The sequence below is a fragment of the Panulirus ornatus genome, chromosome 18 (assembly GCF_036320965.1).
Source record: "Panulirus ornatus isolate Po-2019 chromosome 18, ASM3632096v1, whole genome shotgun sequence".
NCBI lineage: Eukaryota > Metazoa > Arthropoda > Malacostraca > Decapoda > Palinuridae > Panulirus > Panulirus ornatus.
Genome location: NC_092241.1, coordinates 25,750,012 through 25,769,500, shown reverse-complemented (window position 1 = coordinate 25,769,500; position 19,489 = coordinate 25,750,012). Strand labels below are relative to the sequence as shown.

The 19,489-nt window shown below is 40.7% G+C and overlaps 1 protein-coding gene across 4 annotated transcripts in view; it reads right to left on the bottom strand.

The window, feature by feature from the left end:
• The window catches only part of LOC139755009 (uncharacterized), a 141,244-nt gene extending 128,827 nt beyond the window's left edge, over positions 1-12,417 (bottom strand). Inside the window, exons 1-3 of one of the 4 annotated variants that reach the window (XR_011714012.1) lie at positions 12,288-12,417; positions 5,501-5,729; positions 1,885-1,977 (exon numbers count right to left, since the gene is read on the bottom strand). Coding sequence is in view for 1 of the 4 variants with exons in the window: in XM_071672917.1 (XP_071529018.1) it covers positions 5,501-5,729; positions 11,033-11,056 (253 nt within the window). In the remaining 3 variants the exon portion in view is untranslated. Of the gene's footprint in view, positions 1-1,884; positions 1,978-2,435; positions 2,676-5,500; positions 5,730-11,032; positions 11,072-12,287 lie in introns of those variants that run through there. The other 3 variants (XR_011714007.1, XR_011714013.1, XM_071672917.1) reach the window with 3 other exon arrangements.
• Positions 12,418-19,489: the final 7,072 nt, after the last annotated feature.

The following is a 19,489-nucleotide window of genomic DNA, read 5'->3' as shown; positions in this document are numbered from 1 at the left end:
AAAGGAAATACAATAATTCCAGACTGTCATGCTGCTTGCCTAGACCAAAACTTAGAAAAATTCAACAGTTTTTGTTTCAACTTTTCTCCAAATATCCTTTCTTGGAACGTTTTTATATGTTTTGGTAAACAGTACATTAGTCAATCTATGTCAGTACTGCACGTTTACAGTATTTTCCTGTTTATCTCTGACACTAGTGGTACTGACCATCATGAGGATCATGATAGATTTTGACGAAAAATGATTTGTCAAATGTATGTGCTTTCCTACATAGTGATAGTTTTGCAATCCCAGTAAATGTACCAATAATTTGTCAAATGTATGTGCTTTCCTACAAAGTGATCGTTTTGCAATCCCAGTAAATGTACAAGTTTTTTTATGCAAGCATCTTTCCCTGTGCTTTGCTACGTTTGAGATTTCTTTCATGGTTTGCACGTGTGTTTATGCTACTTGTACGATAAAAAATTTTACTTACAACTTTCATAGTTCTTGCACGTCTGAACAAATAATGGATTTCGTAACGCATAAAACATGTTTCCTTACATATAAATTTTATATGCATTCAAGTTTCAAGCATTAAGTGCTCTTACTTGGAGGCATTTCATTACAGTACTGTATGTACTTTCATATATAGTTGGGTATTGTACTATACATTATGAAAAGTATACAAATAAAACATTAGTAAACGTTAAATTATCAAGCGATGTACCGTTTAAAATATTCAAAACATCTACCGGTAGGTATGTGGTTGAACAAAGAGCCTGTGGATAACACCAGGACAGTCTTCCTGACACCCAATACATTGCATTTCTTCCCCATTGTATAGAAAACGTCTGATAAATTGTCGTCAGTGTAGTGGAAAGATCTATCAAATTATGGACAAGTTTGAAACTCGCACCCAAATTCAGATAAAAATATACTGGAATGCGAACGAAATAGTTTATTTTATTGAAAAAACATGAAGCTAATCATCTCATGGCATGAACCGTAGCAGATAAAAACATGTACACTTACATAATGCATATGGTGGGGCAGGCCATTTTTCGCTCAAATATCGAAGTATTCAGGAACAATGCGCATATGGAAGTATCTGGTATATCTCAGTCGGTTTTGTTTTCAGTCTTTGCTTAAAGTGAAGTGCACCGGGTTATGACAATACTCACCTAAAAATAACTTTACATAGCATACACGAGGTTCCTACATACAATTTCAAAATACAGATCTCAATTATTAAAAAAATTTCGCGACGGACGTAATATCTAATGTCCTGCGCTTTAAGGAAACTGATCAAGTAGACCTGTGTCGTTTCCCTCAAGTAGCCTCAGCCAGTCACTGTGCCTTATGGCACCGCAGGAGGTAATTGAGCAAAAAGCAGGATTGTGCAATTGAACATGAACCCTGTGTTCAGAATGTTAAACCGCTTGCTACATCTTCCTACTTTTCGCCATTTTCAAAGCAAAAATGGCTTCCAAGTGTTCTAACATCAATGGAGCGGACAATATCCACTACGTAAATGGGGTCATCATTACGCCTAAACCACAAACTAAGAAATATCAGAATATAGTCTACCCTTTGTATTTTGGTTTGAAAATGGTAGATAAATGGTGGGCACAGCACTGTGTATCCTCGATGTGCTGCATTTACTGTGAACCACGAATAAACTGCATTCATGCTACTGCATTATTTCTCTTTGGCCATTACATAAATATATCAGAAGTAAAGTTTGCAATCAACTATGCACAGCATGATTACAGCGAAATTACGCAAATGACTAGCCAACCAGCTACAGAACGAGTGAAATCAATAAAAAAAAAAAAAAATTGCATGAGCTAAATCCCCCCCCCCCCCCCAAAAAAAATCCTAAAACACATCAAAGGATCTTACCTTGACCGTGGGCGAAACTAGGACGATCAATCAACACAAACGTTGAGTATTACGAAGACTATCCTGACGGGAAAATATTGTATACAAACATACCTGAAAATGGGGAAAAATTATTCATGAATATACAATCTCTTGAAAAGTTATTTGTATGGTTAAGAAAAGCATACAAAAGCGTACAAATAACAATGACGTTAATGATGGCTTGCTTAATGAAATTAAATATCAAACTATTCTTATATTAAACCACAACATACAAAATATATTTTGGAAGTGGTGGTGCAAGGCAAAACAAGGATAAAATCTAATCTTATACAAGGTAAACATTTTCTTAATTTGCAATATTGTTCATCAAACTCCGTGTGACTATGAACGAGCATCGATATTTACAGCAATATTCCTCAAAATATAAGATTAACAATGGTTCTAAATATTTCCATTATACATTTCCTAACATTTACGTAGATATCGAGCCCAATCTTTTCACACATCAGTAAACCACTGAACTGTTACATCCTGCAACAAACAAGTCCTGCTAATGAGGGATGCAATACCACAAAAGATTTCCTTCGCTAAGCCTGTTGTCAGTGCATGTTCTTTGCACGCTTCCACTACACCAGGTCTCCCCACATCAGCGCAGTTCGAATATACTTTCCGACAAATACGTACAGTAACACACACCACGACCGGACAGTTCAGCTGACGTTAACCCTATAGTGAGAGTTTCCACAAACTCCCAACTGGGCCACCGGGGGCAGCTGTGGCCTTATGGGAAAGACACACCAAGCTGCACCACCAATCATCGTGCAGAATGCTTCGTTTACATTTGCTGGACGACGACGACTGCTCCACCTACCCGTTATCCGTCAGGATACAATTACACGGTAATATGGAAAAACATTCATATAACGAGAAAGACCAAAGAGCACAATTAATAAAAGTGTTATACAGGACTCTGGAAATTATGTTTGGAGTAAGAATCTTCCACCAGTACATCATGGATGACGCCTGAACGAGCCAGACTGCCGCTTGTTGACTGCTAGTATGGTACTACGATATGGAGGGCGAACCAATAGGTCTTACATGATGAATGCATATCTGTATAGTTCATTATTGGCACATCCATACGTACGATTGCGTCTCATGCAATAAATTTTTTTTTTTTTACAATATACTCCTAATAGCAGCAAATCCTGACTTTTTCCTACGTCCACCGTAAAACCTGGCCCGACATTGCTGGGTTCGCACCGTCATCATTCCAACAACGACGGATGACTTCGTGCCGAGCCGTTAACTCTGATGCAAATCTTACTTCGGGTTCACTACATAACCGCCAGGTAATATTGCTTCAGGTTCATCCAACATCCCGTTATAAAAATTCTGGTTTAACAGAGAATCTCGCAGCGAACTTTGTTTCAGGTCCACCCAAGATCTCGCTGTGAACTTTGCTTCAGACGGACTAAAGATTTCCAACTAAAAACTCACGAGCCCTGTATCTGATCCTCATTGTTCCTCATATTCCTCTCAATGCTAACAGAACACATCAGGTCACAGTTAACTGTTCCTCAATAAGGGCCAGGGACATGGACCATGACAACAAAGATCACGGGCAGCAGAGACGAAACCCCTCAAGGCGATGCTCAAAAATACAAGTAGTGATATCACTAAGAATACAGAAATGACCAAGTAATCATGTTACCAAGGTGACGGAGAAATGATATAACGATGGTGTAGGCACTAAACGAATATACCGGACTCTACTAACACACTGAAATGGGAGTGTCCAGTTGAATCAGAAGAAACCGAAGATGAATAATCAAATATAACAAACATCCAGCCTAAGGATAAGACGACAGGGAACTACCTACATCAGAGGTGGAGAAAACCAGACAACGCTTCCAGCTGACAGACAAACCCACTGGAAAGGAGTGTTCTACTGGAGCAACAATCACTAAAAATGTCTTTATATACATCACTGCCACTTAAGTAAAACTGTACACTCTCATCTTCTCAATATGATGTACACATTCAGATGACAAAAATATATCTAGTAAATAGCTAAATACTTGTCTACACTTGTGCACCTTTAAAAAATAATTGATTAATTAAACGTGATCTGACAAATTAAGAATGGCAGGCAAAAATGCGCAACCATAAGTATTTCTATCGAAAAAGTGTCTTGGATTTTAGTCAGAACTTTGGTTTTGGTTATGAGAGTCAAATACATAGTTTAAGAAACATATGAAGCACAATAATGGGGCAGTTTAGGTGTTTTCTTTGGGGATAAGAGCACTGATGGACAAATAAAAAAAATATGACCACCACCCGACACCAGGGAAACTATCTTAAACCTATAAACAGTCCGTTCCACTGATGAGAGTTGTCAACAGAACAAAAGCATTATGATCACTTGTCAGCATATCGGTAACCAAGACTGTCCTATATTTTCTTGCCCCTTTTTGGTGGTTAGCGACATGCTTGACACATGAACATCCAACCATCAGGCTCGATGCATAAACCTGCAACCACCAGTCTTTATGCATGAACCTGCAACCATCAAGCGTGATGCATGAACCTCCAACACCATCAAGCTTGATGAATGTACCTCCAACCATCTGACGATGCATGAACCTCCAACCATATGGCTTAATAAATGAACCTCCAACCAACTGGCTTGATGCAGGAACCTCAACCAACAGGATCGACGCAGGAACCTTTAAAAAGAGGTTCGACGCATGAACCATGAAGTAATCAAGTGACACCACAAAATTTGAAGCATAAAGGTCTAACTAACCAGCTCGACACATGAACCGCCAACAAACAGGCTCAATGCATAAATATTGAACAAGGCTCGAAGAATAACCCTCAAACCAACTGACACAATCAGGACTACTCGACCAGAGAGCATCGTTATGATGCAGCAGAGGTGAATCTAGGAGGCATCATCAATTTCATATAACACGATTCTTAAACATGAGACAGCACCACCAGGTAGGTCCAAGTACCCTCAACTAGTACCATTATGCAGCACGAACAAAAGCAAAAAAATATCACCATGAGCAGCACCACCAGGTTGGTACAAGTACCCTCAACTAGCACGACAATGCAGCACTAACAAATGCAAATATATCACACCAAACAACAAAATGAAGCAAGTAACTGCCAGTTAGCAACATTATTAACACGAGCATTAAGTACCACAGAGAAACTCACCGGCATCACCTTAGAACAAACACAGTAGTACCAACAAATAACGCTAACAGACAGCCCACAGTAGTACCAACAAATCACGCTAACAGACAGCCTCGCCGACATCAACCACCACAAAACGCCATCATGTGGCGTTACTACGTAACACCATGTAACATCATGGCCAGGCTGTGGTGTAATGATGTCCTGGTTGTGTAACACTGTAATCCCTTAAAGTGTCGTCGCCGTCATAACTGTACGTCCTGGTAATGATGTACTGTATTATTACCGAGCATGTCCTGGATGTGGTGTAGCAGGGTATGTTCTCGGAGGGGTGTACCGCGACACACCTAAGAATGCTCTAGAAGTGTCACACCTGCGTAAGTTAATGCACTACCATACATATTTTTACATTCTGGCTTTAACATACCTGTATTTATCCTGGATGTGGAGTACTGGTAATGTCTGTATTCGTCCTGGATGTGCAGTTCTCTGGCTGGTCTGTAGTCCATGGGAACATCGGTGAGGGGTGGGGACCAAACTGGTGTGTTACCAGGCATTGATGAAAATATGAAGTGAGTAATTATGAAGTCCTGTCGAATGTGATGGGGATTTCTTCCTGGCACTACCTCGCCATCGCGGCACACCAGCAAACAAGTCTGAAACAAGAGAAAGAGGTATAAATAAAACACTGAAAAGGCATCCTTCGCTCATAATTTTCGTGTCATGTTTAAACTGGACAATAGCATGTCGAAACTAAACGAATGCCTTCACTGCAGTGTGTTGGGTTATTCAATGAAGTTACCGAGTGCGAGAATAGGGTTATTAGCATGTCGAAACTAAACGAGTGCCTTCACTGCAGTGTGTTGGGTTATTCAATGAAGTTACAGAGTGCGAGAATAGGGTTATTAAGGTTATTCAAGTTAAAAGTCCATCAATTTGAAGGCACACAATCTATATTTGCCACAAAAGACTGGCAAGTGTTTATGTGCAGCTCATGAAAAAATCAAATTCACCTATGGTTACCAGAATCAGTTTAAATGTAAAAAAAAAAAATGAATTTTCATTCTAATCATCTAACGACTAAGTGACAGATACTGCATTCCTAATGCTGTTGAAATGTTAATTTCTGAAAGTCCTAGAATTTGACATGCATATCTAAAAGAATTTGACATGCATATCTAAAATACATATGATGCACCTAACGAAACCAGCTTAATCCTATTTACAATACCTGTGAAGAAAGGCTGTAAGCGTCTGGTGTAAACCAAGGGGCATGAGTGTGGATAGAGAGCAGTGGTGTCGGTGCATTACACATGACAGCTGCAGGATGAGTGAACGAATGTGGCCTTTTTTGTCAGTTTTCCTGGCGTTACCTCGCTCAAGCAGGGGAGCGCCAAGAATGGAAGGCAAGCAAATATGAATATGTACATGTGTATGTGACTTCTGCGTATGTGTTGATATGCATGTGTACGTGTTTATGTGTATGTACCTCGCTGACGTGGAAAACTGCTATAATATATATTATATATATATATATATATATATATATATATATATATATATATATATATATATATATATATATATATCTTCTTTTAAACTATCCGCCATTTCCCGCATTAGCGAGGTAGCGTTAAGAACAGAGGACTGGGCCTTTGTGGAATATCCTCACCTGGCCCCCCTCTGTTCCTTCTTTTGGAGAATTAAAAAAAAGAAAAAAAAAAAAAAGAGAGGGGAGGATTTCCAGCCTACCGCTCCGTCCCCTTTTAGTCGCCTTCTACGACACGCAGGGAATACGTGGGAAGTATTCTTCATCCCCTATCCCCAGGGATATATATATATATAATATATATATATATATATATATATATATATATATATATATATATTGGAAAGGATCACAATTTTGCGCGTAATCAAGATATTCCAGAGTCCACGGGGAAAATGATACAAGTTCCCAACTGCACTTTCGTGTAATTAGATAACTTTGATAAAATTTGTAAAATAAGTTTGTGAACGCCCATTGTATGTTTTGGACAATCACATGTTTACCAAATGGCGTCCTAGCTTCGTCTCTTCGATGTATATCAACTGACTTATATTTCTCTCTTGTCTCTCCCCTGATGACGTGATTATTACACGAAAGTGCACTTGGGAACTTATCGTGTTTCATTTTCTCCGTGGACTCATAGGAATATATATTCCTGAGTCCACCGGGAAAATGAACCACGATAAGTTCCCAAGTGCTTTCGTGTAATAATCACTTTAGGGGAGACACGAGAGATATAAGTTGATATATATATATATATATATATATATATATATATATAGATAACAGGTGTTGTTGGTACCTCTGGCAAATGTGAAGATAGTAATCAATGTCAAATTTCATTGACAAATGATAGCAAAATGTTTCACGATAAAGCATATCTAATCTGTAATCACAGATTTATACACTGTTAGTGTTATAGCGTGTGTACAATCATTCAAACACATACAGGCGTGCTAGCACCTACGATTACACACTTGCACGCACGCACACACTGATCTCATTCCTAAATGAGTAAACGAATGATGCCGAGGTCATAAGGGAAGACACGAGTGATAATTGCATGAACGAACTTAACAAGGGAACTAGTCTCGTACATGGTAATGAAATCTAACCAAGTAAATCGATGGATAGGTGGGCAGACTATAAAGAGCCGGTCGGTACAATAAGAAAACAGCGAAATGAATACGAAATAAAGAGCTTAACAGATCCCCACTACAAGTGATATGAAATACTTGGGAGTAATGAAAGTTGGCGATGCCCTTACCGAAAGACAAATACCTGCCAGTGGATGACGTGGAGAGGTTATTGCACTATCTGAACAAAGGAAAATTTGCCTTAAGGATAGCGCACTTGCAATGATCACGGCCAGCGTTAAGTGCAGAATAGGAGTTGGAAGATGTACACTTTCTAAAGGCCGATATGCCCGACCCCCTCGCCTGGATGGATACAGAACATAAGCGGTTGACCAAACGATTGAAAGAAATGGTAGTTTTGAAAGAAGGCGACTTATATGCTTGTATATTCCCGTAATAATCCTGCTATGCGTTTGGAGAAAGACAGGCATCTACAGTAATTTACCAAACGAAGGTCAGAAAAGAACTATGAAAAGTTGTTCGTCACGTATATTCATGTCCCAATATTTGTCTGAAAGTGGCTGCTGTACGGGGAGGTGCCGTTAAAATAGATACGTTTTTGAGAATATAGTCAGATGAACAAATTGGGAGAATGTGTAGTTACACCACGATGTATTAGTGGTGAAAAACAGATCAAGAATAATCACACAATACTCTTGTATAATAAGTGGTGATAATTTGTTCAAAATCACAGAATGGAGAACACCGAGGGTTTCAATCCTCCCACCATCCTAACGAGTTCAGCCATTTCCTACGGGAAAGATGAAATTCCTATACATAACATACTACTTTGCTGTAATAGTATATCAGCGAAGACGGATCACATTAGTTCTCCTAAGCGAATCGGGGTATCCAGTCGCGTGCCATAGAGCTCGGTCTTTCTTAAGAGCCAGTTATACTAATTCTATATCCACAGTAATGACTCGGCAGAAAAATTGCGTTAATATTTCGAATACGTTTGCAAGTGATGCTACAAGGAGAATGATCAGGATCGCATAAACTTATAAAGGAACGTGGACGAGCTCCTAACCTAATGGGGGTCTGATAAACGATTTATGAAATTCAACCTACAAATTTGTAGCAGTGAAACAAGGCCAAGGCCTTGCAGGAAAGAAGCCTCGTGAATCTGTGCGTTGCAGACTTAGTATAGACATAATATACAACCTATCGGTTAAACACGTTAGGAGAACTGATGGAAGAGCAAAGTACTTACCGATTAAAAGCATTGTATTGTAGTAGTTAGATAGGATGCTGCACTAGTTACTACTTGAACCTTTATGACAATGAGCATCTCAAACCTCAGGACATACTAAAAAAAATCTTTTGAGAAGGTCCTGAGGATGGAAATAAGACGGTACTCGGAAAAAAAAAATCTTCAAAGGAGAATTTAGAGGCCAGGAACTTGCCATTAAGAGAAAAGAAAAATGGGAAGACATAATCATTTGCTAACGCTCACTGAGTAAATGACAAATGAATGGAACGCATTAGCTAATGAAACCGTAACAGTAAAGATCAAACCAAAGTTTATATAATCCTGTTATAAGTGGAGAGAGATATGGAGCCTTATGTGGGTAAAACTCACACTCCATTCTGTACCATTAGAACCACAAAGGTTTTCCAGTCAAGAATGGTCGAATAAGCAACGAGTCATTCCTTATGAAAATGGCCTTTTATCACGGCAAATTGCTCGCATAAAGGTACGATATCATCCGATGCGAGTAGAGCATTACAGCATACCGGGACCCCAGATCGTGAGGGAGAGTCTTGAAAGCGCTATTTTAAATCATGCAATAACTATTCTAGATCACAAAGAGAACATCTAACGAGATAAAGTTCCTTTAAGAGACGACAATGATTTTAAGTATCAATCAAATGGGAAACTTTTAAGCTCGACTCATACCATAAAACTTTGCCGGCTCGACTATCATTATACATCATATACGTAATCTACCAAGCTATACAAAATACATCATTTACCACCAAGCTAGACAATGCTCCGAAACAATGCACTCGTAACGGATACTTAAATGGAAACTCGACTCCCTTCACAGCTTCGCTAAGCGACTCATCGTGGAGTTGCAGCAGCCAAGAAACTTCTAGACCGCTCGGGTTATGGACATAACTTCACTCCAGTCTATCTTACCAGCTAACTTGTGTAATATATACTCAAAAACCACAGCGAATAAAAAGATAAATCTATGGGTGTAACTCAGTATGGACATATATGGAACTCGTATTCTTTCATTTCTTACCAGCTAACTTGTGTAATATATACTCAAAAACCACAGCGAATAAAAAAAATCTATGGGTGCAACTCAGTATGGACAGATAAACAGAACTCGTATTCTTTCATTTCTTCAGCGTGGACTTGTATCTCAATGAGCATAGCCTTCACCCGCCTTTCCGTCTGAGCGCCACCTAATCACACAAGTTACCAGCAACCTGCCTCCCCGTCTGAGCGCCACCTAGTTTTACATAAATCCCAAGCAGCCCGCCTCCCTGTCTGAGCGCCACCTACTCACACAAGTTACCAGCAACCTGTCTCCCTGTCTGCGCGCCACCTAGTTTTAAACATGTATAGCAGCAAAACAAAGATATAGTGGGTATACATTGATATAAGATTTACAACAAACAGCAACAAGGAATGAACCCAAACATCAACGAATGAAACCCGGAAGACATTACTGAAAGCGTTTCCAGAAACTAATATAAAAAAAAAGTAGTACTTTTAACAAATGGTGGTTTGGTACCTTCGAATAGATGACAGCCGAACTTGAATGCCATGTAAATGCGGAACTCGTATGTCGTCTTTACTGTGATTTAAGCTTTTAATTTTACATGTACGAATGTATGTTAACACACTTATGATGATCATAAGAGAAATTGACAGGCTTAAAATTACAAGTTCACTCACATTTAAGCGTTCACGAAACTTCTCAACATTATAAATGGGACTTCCCGAGAAGCAAAGGAAATATGCAGGAAAAAACAACCAAGCGTTTGTAGCCACAGTTTTTCAGAATACAACCTTGTGAAAATTACGCAACTCAAACTGAAAAATTACATTTCTCGAGATTATGCCATGAGCGAGACAAAAAAAAAAAAATACACAGTACGTTAGTTATTCCAGAAATGAAACCCAAGGGTCGTGAATACAATTCATTTTAGAAGCTTAGAATGCTTCTGGTCTGCCATAGTTGGCTTAGCGATCTGCAAATAAAACAGCATACAAAATAAAAATGTAATCCAAACTTCCTTTGCAACAGACATTTACCATTTTGTAACAAATATAAGCCATGTTCAACTTTGATAAAAGTATCATGCCAACTGTCGGCTAACGTTAACAGACGTTATCAGACAAATTCTTAAATGGGCAGCAGCAACATGGCCCAACCTGCCCACAATCGGCCGTTGAGGTCCACAGCTGTAGACTCGATTAACGTCAGGGGGACTGAGGTCTTCACAGCTTCTGTTGATCATTTACCAGCGAACGAACGAACGAGCTTAGTCCCCGCTTAAAAGTACCGCGAAGTGCCTTAAAAAAAAAAAAAAAAAAAAAAAGCGTACTCAAGATGTAATAGAAGAGATTTTGCCAAATACCCGGACTAGCAGGAACGCTTACCATAAAAAAAAAAAAAATGAGGTACGAAGGACGAGTCGCGTTATATCCCGGTCATAGTAAGTTTGACAAAGCCAACTGCAAAAGAACGGTTGAAACAAAAACATTACTTTTTTTTTCCCAAAAGAGGGAACAGAGAAGGGGGCCAGGTGAGGATATTCCCTTGGAGGCCCAGTCCTCTGTTCTTGACGCTACCTCGCTGATGCGGGAAATGGCGAATAGTATGAAAGAAAAAGACCTGGACCAAAGGAGCGCCAATGGAGAACTACCTTAGAGCAGGCTTACTGCGCAGCAATCACTTACCACACCAATGCCTTGGCGATTAAGTACCCGAAACTAATTCACCTTGGTGTGACTGCTTACACCTAACACCAGCCGAAGTAACGAGACTAACACAAAGAGCACACCTTGGGGCTGATAGATATATGGGTAATTGGCCTAGTGGTCTAAAATGAGAAGACTATACTAAAGTTTAAGGGGGAGAAAAAGTGCAAAATTCTCCGACACTAATAGCAATTACCCGTTATGCCTGAAAGAAACGTGAAAAACGTGCATTTATTGGTATGCATAAGGGTATGTGCGTCAACCTGACTGACCACTAAGGCACGTTTTATACATTGATAACATATGTGGGTTAGGATATAATATGAAGTAACGACTGACAATATAATGAACCAATGCCATGAGTGAATACCAACCAGTCCCTCCTACATACGATACCTTACCTAAACTGTAGCGGCACCTAAATCGTTGTCCCGAGCGAACTAGGCGACTATCACGCCATTTTTTCGCCTTACTTTGCCATCAGCTGCATTTGCAACAAATTCCATATTTTGAATCATTGAACACTAGATGGGACAATCAGTTTGAAGATTAAAAGATGTTATACAAATCTACGAATAAGTCTTACCGATCATGGAGATCACCGTGAGTGTGATGTACGTCCGAGCTCAATTAAGTCTCTTAGCAGTCTACGTGACACCGGCGACCGACGGCGTTGAGCCGGTGACATGTGAAATCAAAAATGGAAACACAAGCTCCGCCTTTTCTGACAATTGACATGTCGTCGTATTATCTGATCGTCAGCGGTTTATTATTCCCAATATTATTATTATGATTATTATTATTATTATTATCATATCATTATTATAATTATCTCGATTGTTCTAATACATATTCCAGTTTGAATGATGGGTAGCCGAATTCTATTTAGTAGATCTCTTACGTTACCCGATTTTTTGCTTAGAGAAGTAACCACAAAATCAAACTTATCAAAAATGCCACGAACACTTAAACATGGAGAGGGACATATAATTGCTTACACTGATGGCCACTACCACCACACCTATATATCAAAGTGATGTACCAAATTTGTGAATATTGTAGTTTGTTCCAACTTATAGTTCAATAGTTGCCAATGCATACCATCCATAATATCCATGTGTCTCTTCCTTCGAAGATATTCCTTTTTGTTTTGAGAAAAAATAACCATCAGCATTCAAAATGATGTTCATGCTTAGTCTTCTGCCATTCTTCACTCATCCATATTCACATCCTAGGTCCACCAACCATATTATTTGCCCTCCTCCACTAACATTCAGCTCCCTCTATACTCCCATCGTAATTTCAGTCACTTTCTACTTTTAAAGATTTTTATCCCCTTCTTTTCACTCATATTTCCCTCTAAAAAAAAATACATCTATCGCTCTTTTGCCTCCTAGGCCCTTGTTTCCCTCTCAATGACTATGCAGATTTTGGTCGTGCGTCTGGCAGGTGTCTGAATTCCCGTCTGATGTTGTTTGCGTAACATCAAACGGCTGCCCAATCAGCAGATGTCAAATTGCTGGTTTCTCTCTTCGTAAACTATAAAGAATGTTAATGGCAATACTATGTCAACTTTTCTGAGAGACGATTTAGATTTTCTGTCTAATTGCGCATCTGGCCAATAAATCCTATAAATTCTTAAATATTGGATGTTTCGGCATTAGTTGACGTCAGGTACCCTTCTAACGTACACAAAATAATTCGGTTTATTAAGATATATATGGATTTGATGTGTACTGCATGATCAAATTAACAGGAACCGAATTTGAAAAGCTATAGCTGTGGAATGCATGGACAACTTTTGGATGAGGTACGGTACTTTTATAATAGAAGTGGTGTTTGAGTAAAGTGAAATCACTGTGCCAAAAGCTGAAAAATAAAATGTGCTAATTCATGTGTTGAAATCATGTATCAAGTACTGCTCTCTGACCTTAAAGAACATATTTTAAAAAGATGAAACAAATTTGCATCTACTGTAGAGCATGACACCCCTTCAGTAGTCAGCCAAACATATTTGCGGCTCCTGTACGTTATATACTACATAAAAACCGTATGCTACTTAAAGTTCTCTTGTCAACAGCAGAAGGCAGCTTGTCAAGCCACCGAGGCCAGTGTTTTAATTCTCATTTAAAAAGAAATAAATGTGACGATTAGATGAAATCAACATTCAAAATCTTATTCAAAAATCCTAATTACAATACTGATGGTGGATGCAGAAGAAAGCATAAAGAAATAAAACATTTTTATGCGTAATAAAACCCACTGAAAATCCAGCAACCACAAAAAATAAAGAATTTATTGAAAAAGTTATGGATGATTTCATAGCTTGATAGAGACGTCGCATGGATTTTACATTCAAGTAATCTGCTGTGTATAAACGATATACGGCGTAAGTATGTATATTGTAGAACTGTGACAAGAGACAAGAATATTCTGTACATATGGTCAGTTAATGTCTTTGCTATAACCTTGTGGTCCAGTCTTCTAGTGCCTGTCCTCTCCTCTTGTGTCCTCTCCTCTTGTGTCCTCTCCTCTTGTGTCCACTCCCCTTATGTGCTCTCCTCTTGTGTCCTCTCCTCTTGTGTCCTTTCCTCTTGTGTCCTCTCCTCTTGTGTCCTCTCCTCTTGTGTCCACTCCTCTTGTGTCCTCTCCTCTTGTGTCCTCTCCTCTTGTGTCCTCTCCTCTTATGTCCTCTCCTCTTGTGTCCTCTCCTCTTGTGTCCTCTCCTCTTGTGTCCTCTCCTCTTGTGTCCACTCCTCTTATGTCCTCTCCTCTTGTGTCCACTCTTCTTATGTCCTCTCCTCTTGTGTCCACTCCTCTTGTGTCCACTCCTCTTGTGTCCACTCCTCTTGTATCCTCTCCTCTTGTGTCCACTCCTCTTATGTCCTCTCCTCTTGTGTCCACTCTTCTTATGTCCTCTCCTCTTGTGTCCACTCCTCTTGTGTCCACTTCTCTTGTGTCCACTCCTCTTGTGTCCTCTCCTCTTGTGTCCTCTCCTCTTGTGTCCACTCCTCTTATGTCCACTCCTCTTGTGTCCTCTCCTCTTGTGTCCACTCCTCTTATATCCTCTCCTCTTGTGTCCACTCTTCTTATGTCCTCTCCTCTTATGTCCACTCCTCTTGTGTCCACTCCTCTTGTGTCCTCTCCTCTTGTGTCTTCTCCTCTTGTGTCCTCTCCTCTTATGTCCACTCCTCTTATGTTCTCTCCTCTTGTGTCCTCTCCTCTTGTGTCCACTCCTCTTATGTCCACTCCTCTTGTGTCCTCTCCTCTTGTGTCCTCTCCTCTTATGTCCTCTCCTCTTGTGTCCTCTCCTCTTGTATCCTCTCCTCTTGTGTCCTCTCCTCTTATGTCCACTCCTCTTGTGTCCTCTCCTCTTGTGTCCTCTCCTCTTGTGTCCTCTCCTCTTATGTCCACTCCTCTTGTGTCTTCTCCTCTTGTGTCCTCTCCTCTTATGTCCTCTCCTCTTGTGTCCTCTCCTCTTGTGTCCACTCCTCTTATGTCCACTCCTCTTGTGTCCTCTCCTCTTGTGTCCTCTCCTCTTATGTCCACTCCTCTTGTGTCCTCTCCTCTTGTGTCCTCTTCTCTTGTGTCCTCTCCTCTTATGTCCACTCCTCGTGTCCTCTCCTCTTGTGTCCTCTCCTCTTGTGTCCTCTTCCATCTTGTGTCTACTCCTCGTGTGACCACTCCTTTTGTATCCATATCTCTTGTGTCCACTCTACATGTGTCCACTCTACGTGTGTCCACTCCTCTTGTGTCCATTCCTCCTATGTCTTCTACTGTGTCCACGCCTCTTATGTCCACTCCATTTGTGTCCTCTCCTCTCATGTCCGCTCATATCACGTTTTCTTGCTGTCACTGGCCATGATAGGAGGTGGAAGTAAAGACATCTACGATACATTGCTCAAAGTGTTCTTCTGTACCTTGGTATGAGCACATCCTGAAGTATGTGTTCTGTACCATGGTGTGAACATCTCCTGAAGTAATTGTTCTGTACTTTGGTGTGAGCACATCCTGAAATATGTGTTCTGTACCATGGTGTGAACATCTGAACTAAGTGTTCTGTGCCTTGGTGTGAGCATATCCTGAAGTATGTGTTCTGTACCAAGGTGTGAACATCTCATGAAGTGTTTTGTACGTTGGTGTGAGCACATCCTGAAATATGTGTTCTGTACCATGGTGTGAACACATCATGAAGTATGTGTTCTGTACCTTGGTGTGAGCACATCCTAAAGTATGTGTTCTGTACCATGGTGTGAACATCTGAAGTAAGTGTTCTGTACCTTGGTGTGAGCACATCCTGATATGTGTTCTCACCTTGGTATGAGCACATCCTGAAGTGTGTGTTCTGTACCTTTGTGTGAACATCTGAAGTAAGTGTTCTATACCTTGATGTGAGCACATCCTGAGATATATGTTCTCACCTTGGTATTAGCACATCCTGAAGTATGTGTTCTTTACCATGGTTTGAACACATCCTGAAGTATATGTTCTCTACATTTGTGAACACATCCTGAAGTATGTGTTCTCTACCTTTGGGTGAACACATCCTGAAGTATGTGTTCTATCTTGGTGTGAGCACATCCTGAGGTATGTGTTCTCACCTTGGTATGAGCAACATCTTGAAGTATGTGTTCTTTACCATGGTTTGAACACATCCTGAACTATATGTTCTCTACATTTGTGAACACATCCTGAAGTATGTGTTCTCTACCTTTGGGTGAACACATCCTGAAGTATGTGTTCGGTACCTTGGTGTGAGCACATCATGAAGTATGTGTTCTGTACCTTGGTGTGAGCACATCATGAAGTATGTGTTCTGTACCTTGGTGTGAGCACATCATGAAGTATGTGTTCTGTACCTTGGTGTGAGCACATCATGAAGTATGAGTTCTGTACCTTGGTGTGAGCACATCCTGAAGTATGTGTTCTGTACCTTGGTGTGAGCACATCATGAAGTATGTGTTCTGTACCTTGGTGTGAGCACATCATGAAGTATGTGTTCTGTACCTTGGTGTGAGCACATCCTGAAGTATGTGTTCTGTACTTGGTGTGAGCACATCATGAAGTATGTGTTCTGTACCTTGGTGTGAGCACATCATGAAGTATGTGTTCTGTACCTTGGTGTGAGCACATCATGAAGTATGTGTTCTGTACCTTGGTGTGAGCACATCATGAAGTATGTGTTCTGTGCCATGGTGTGAGCACATCCTGAAGTATGTGTTCTGTAACTTGATGCGAGCACATCCTTACGTACGTGTCTGTGCCTTGGTGTGAGCATATCCTGAAGCAAGTGTTCTATGCCTTGGTGTAAGCACATCCTAAAGCATGCATTCCGCATCTTGGTGTGAGCACATCCTGAAGTATGTGTTCTGTACCTTGATGTGAGCACATCCTGTAGTATGTGTTCCGTACCTTGATGTGAGCACATCCTGTAGTGTGTTCTGTGCCTTCGTGTGAGCACATCCTGAAGTATGCGTTCTGTACCTTGATGTGAGCACATCCTGTAGTATGTGTTCTGTACCTTGATGTGAGCACATCCTGTAGAAAATCTTCTGTGCCTTGGTGTGAGCACATCCTGTAGTTATGTGTTCTGTGCCATGGCGTGAGCACATCCTGTAGTATGTGTTCTGTGCCTTGGTGTGAGCACATCCTGAAGTATGTGTTCTGTACCTTGATATAAGCACATCCTGTAGTATGTGTTCTGTGTCATGGCGTGAGCACATCCTGTAGTATGTGTTCTGTGCCTTGGTGTGAGTACACCCTGAAGTATGTGTTCTGTGCCATGGTGTGAGCACATCCTGAAGTATGTGTTCTGTACCTTGGTGTGAGCACATCATGAAGTATGTGTTCTGTACCTTGGTGTGAGCACATCATGAAGTATGTGTTCTGTACCTTGGTGTGAGCACATCCTGAAGTATGTGTTCTGTACCTTGGTGTGAGCACATCATGAAGTATGTGTTCTGTACCTTGGTGTGAGCACATCCTGAAGTATGTGTTCTGTACCTTGGTGTGAGCACATCATGAAGTATGTGTTCTGTACCTTGGTGTGAGCACATCATGAAGTATGTGTTCTGTACCTTGGTGTGAGCACATCATGAAGTATGTGTTCTGTACCTTGGTGTGAGCACATCATGAAGTATGTGTTCTGTACCTTGGTGTGAGCACATCATGAAGTATGTGTTCTGTACCTTGGTGTGAGCACATCCTGAAGTATGTGTTCTGTACCTTGGTGTGAGCACATCCTGAAGTACGTGTTCTGTGTCTCGGTGTGAGCACATCCTGAAGTATGTGTTCTGTGCCATGGTGTGAGCACATCCTGAAGTATGTTTCGGTACCTTGCTGTGAGCACATCCTGAAATGGGTTCTGCACAATGATGTGAGCACATCCTGAAGTATGTGTTCTGTACCTTGGTGTGAGCACATCATGAAGCATGTGCCTTGGTGTGAGCACATCCTGAAGTATGTGTTCTGTACCTTGATATAAGCACATCCTGTAGTATGTGTTCTGTGTCATGGCGTGAGCACATGGTGTGAGCACATCCTTAAGTATGTGTTTGGTTCCTTGGTGTGAGCACATCCTGAAGTATGTGTTCTGTTGTGCCATGGTGTGAACACATCCTGAAGTATGTATTCGGTACTTTGGTGTGACCACATCATGAAGTATGTGTTCTGTTCCAGGGTATGAGCACATCCTGAAGTATGTGTTCTGTACCTTGGTGTGAGCACATCCTGAAATATGTGTTCTGTACTTTGATGTGAGCACATCCTGAAGTATGTGTTCTGTGCCATGGTGTGAACACATCCTGAAGTATGTGTTTGGTACATTGGTGTGAGCACATCATGAAGTATGTGTTCTGTATCTTGGTGTGAGCACATCATGAAGTATGTGTTCGGTACCTTGGTGTGAGCACATCATGAAGTATGTGTTCTGTACCTTGGTGTGAGCACATCATGAAGTATGTGTTCGGTACCTTGGTGTGAGCACATCATGAAGTATGTGCTCTGTTCCTTAGTGAGCACATCATGAAGTATGCGTTCTGTACCTTGGTGTGAGCACATCCTGAAGTATGTGTTCTGTACCTTGTTGTGAGCACATCATGAAGTATGTGTTCGGTACCTTGGTGTGAGCACATCATGAAGTATGTGTTCTGTACCTTGGTGTGGCACATCATGAAGTATGAGTTCTGTACCTTGGTGTGAGCACATCATGAAGTATGTGTTCTGTACCTTGGTGTGAGCACATCATGAAGTATGTGTTCTGTACCTTGGTGTGAGCACATCATGAAAGTATGTGTTCGGTACCTTTGTGTGAGCACATAATGAAGTATGTGTTCTGTACCTTGGTGTGAGCACATCATGAAGTATGTGTTCTGTACCTTGGTGTGAGCACATCATGAAGTATGTGTTCTGTACCTGGTGTGAGCACATTATGAAGTATGTGTTCTGTAGCTTGGTGTGAGCACATCATGAAGTATGCGTTCTGTACCTTGGTGTGAGCACATCATGAAGTATGTGTTCTGTACCTTGGTGTGAGCACATCATGAAGTATGTGTTCGGTACCTTGGTGTCAGCACATCCTGAAGTATGTGTTCTGTACTTGGTGTGAGCACATCATGAAGTATGAGCTCTGTTTCTTGGTGTGAGCACATCATGAAGTATATGTTCGGTACCTTGGTGTGACCACATCATGAAGTATGTGTTCTGTACCTTGGTGTGAGCACATCATGAAGTATGTGTTCTGTACCTTGGTGTGAGCACATCATGAAGTATGTGTTCGGTACCTTGGTG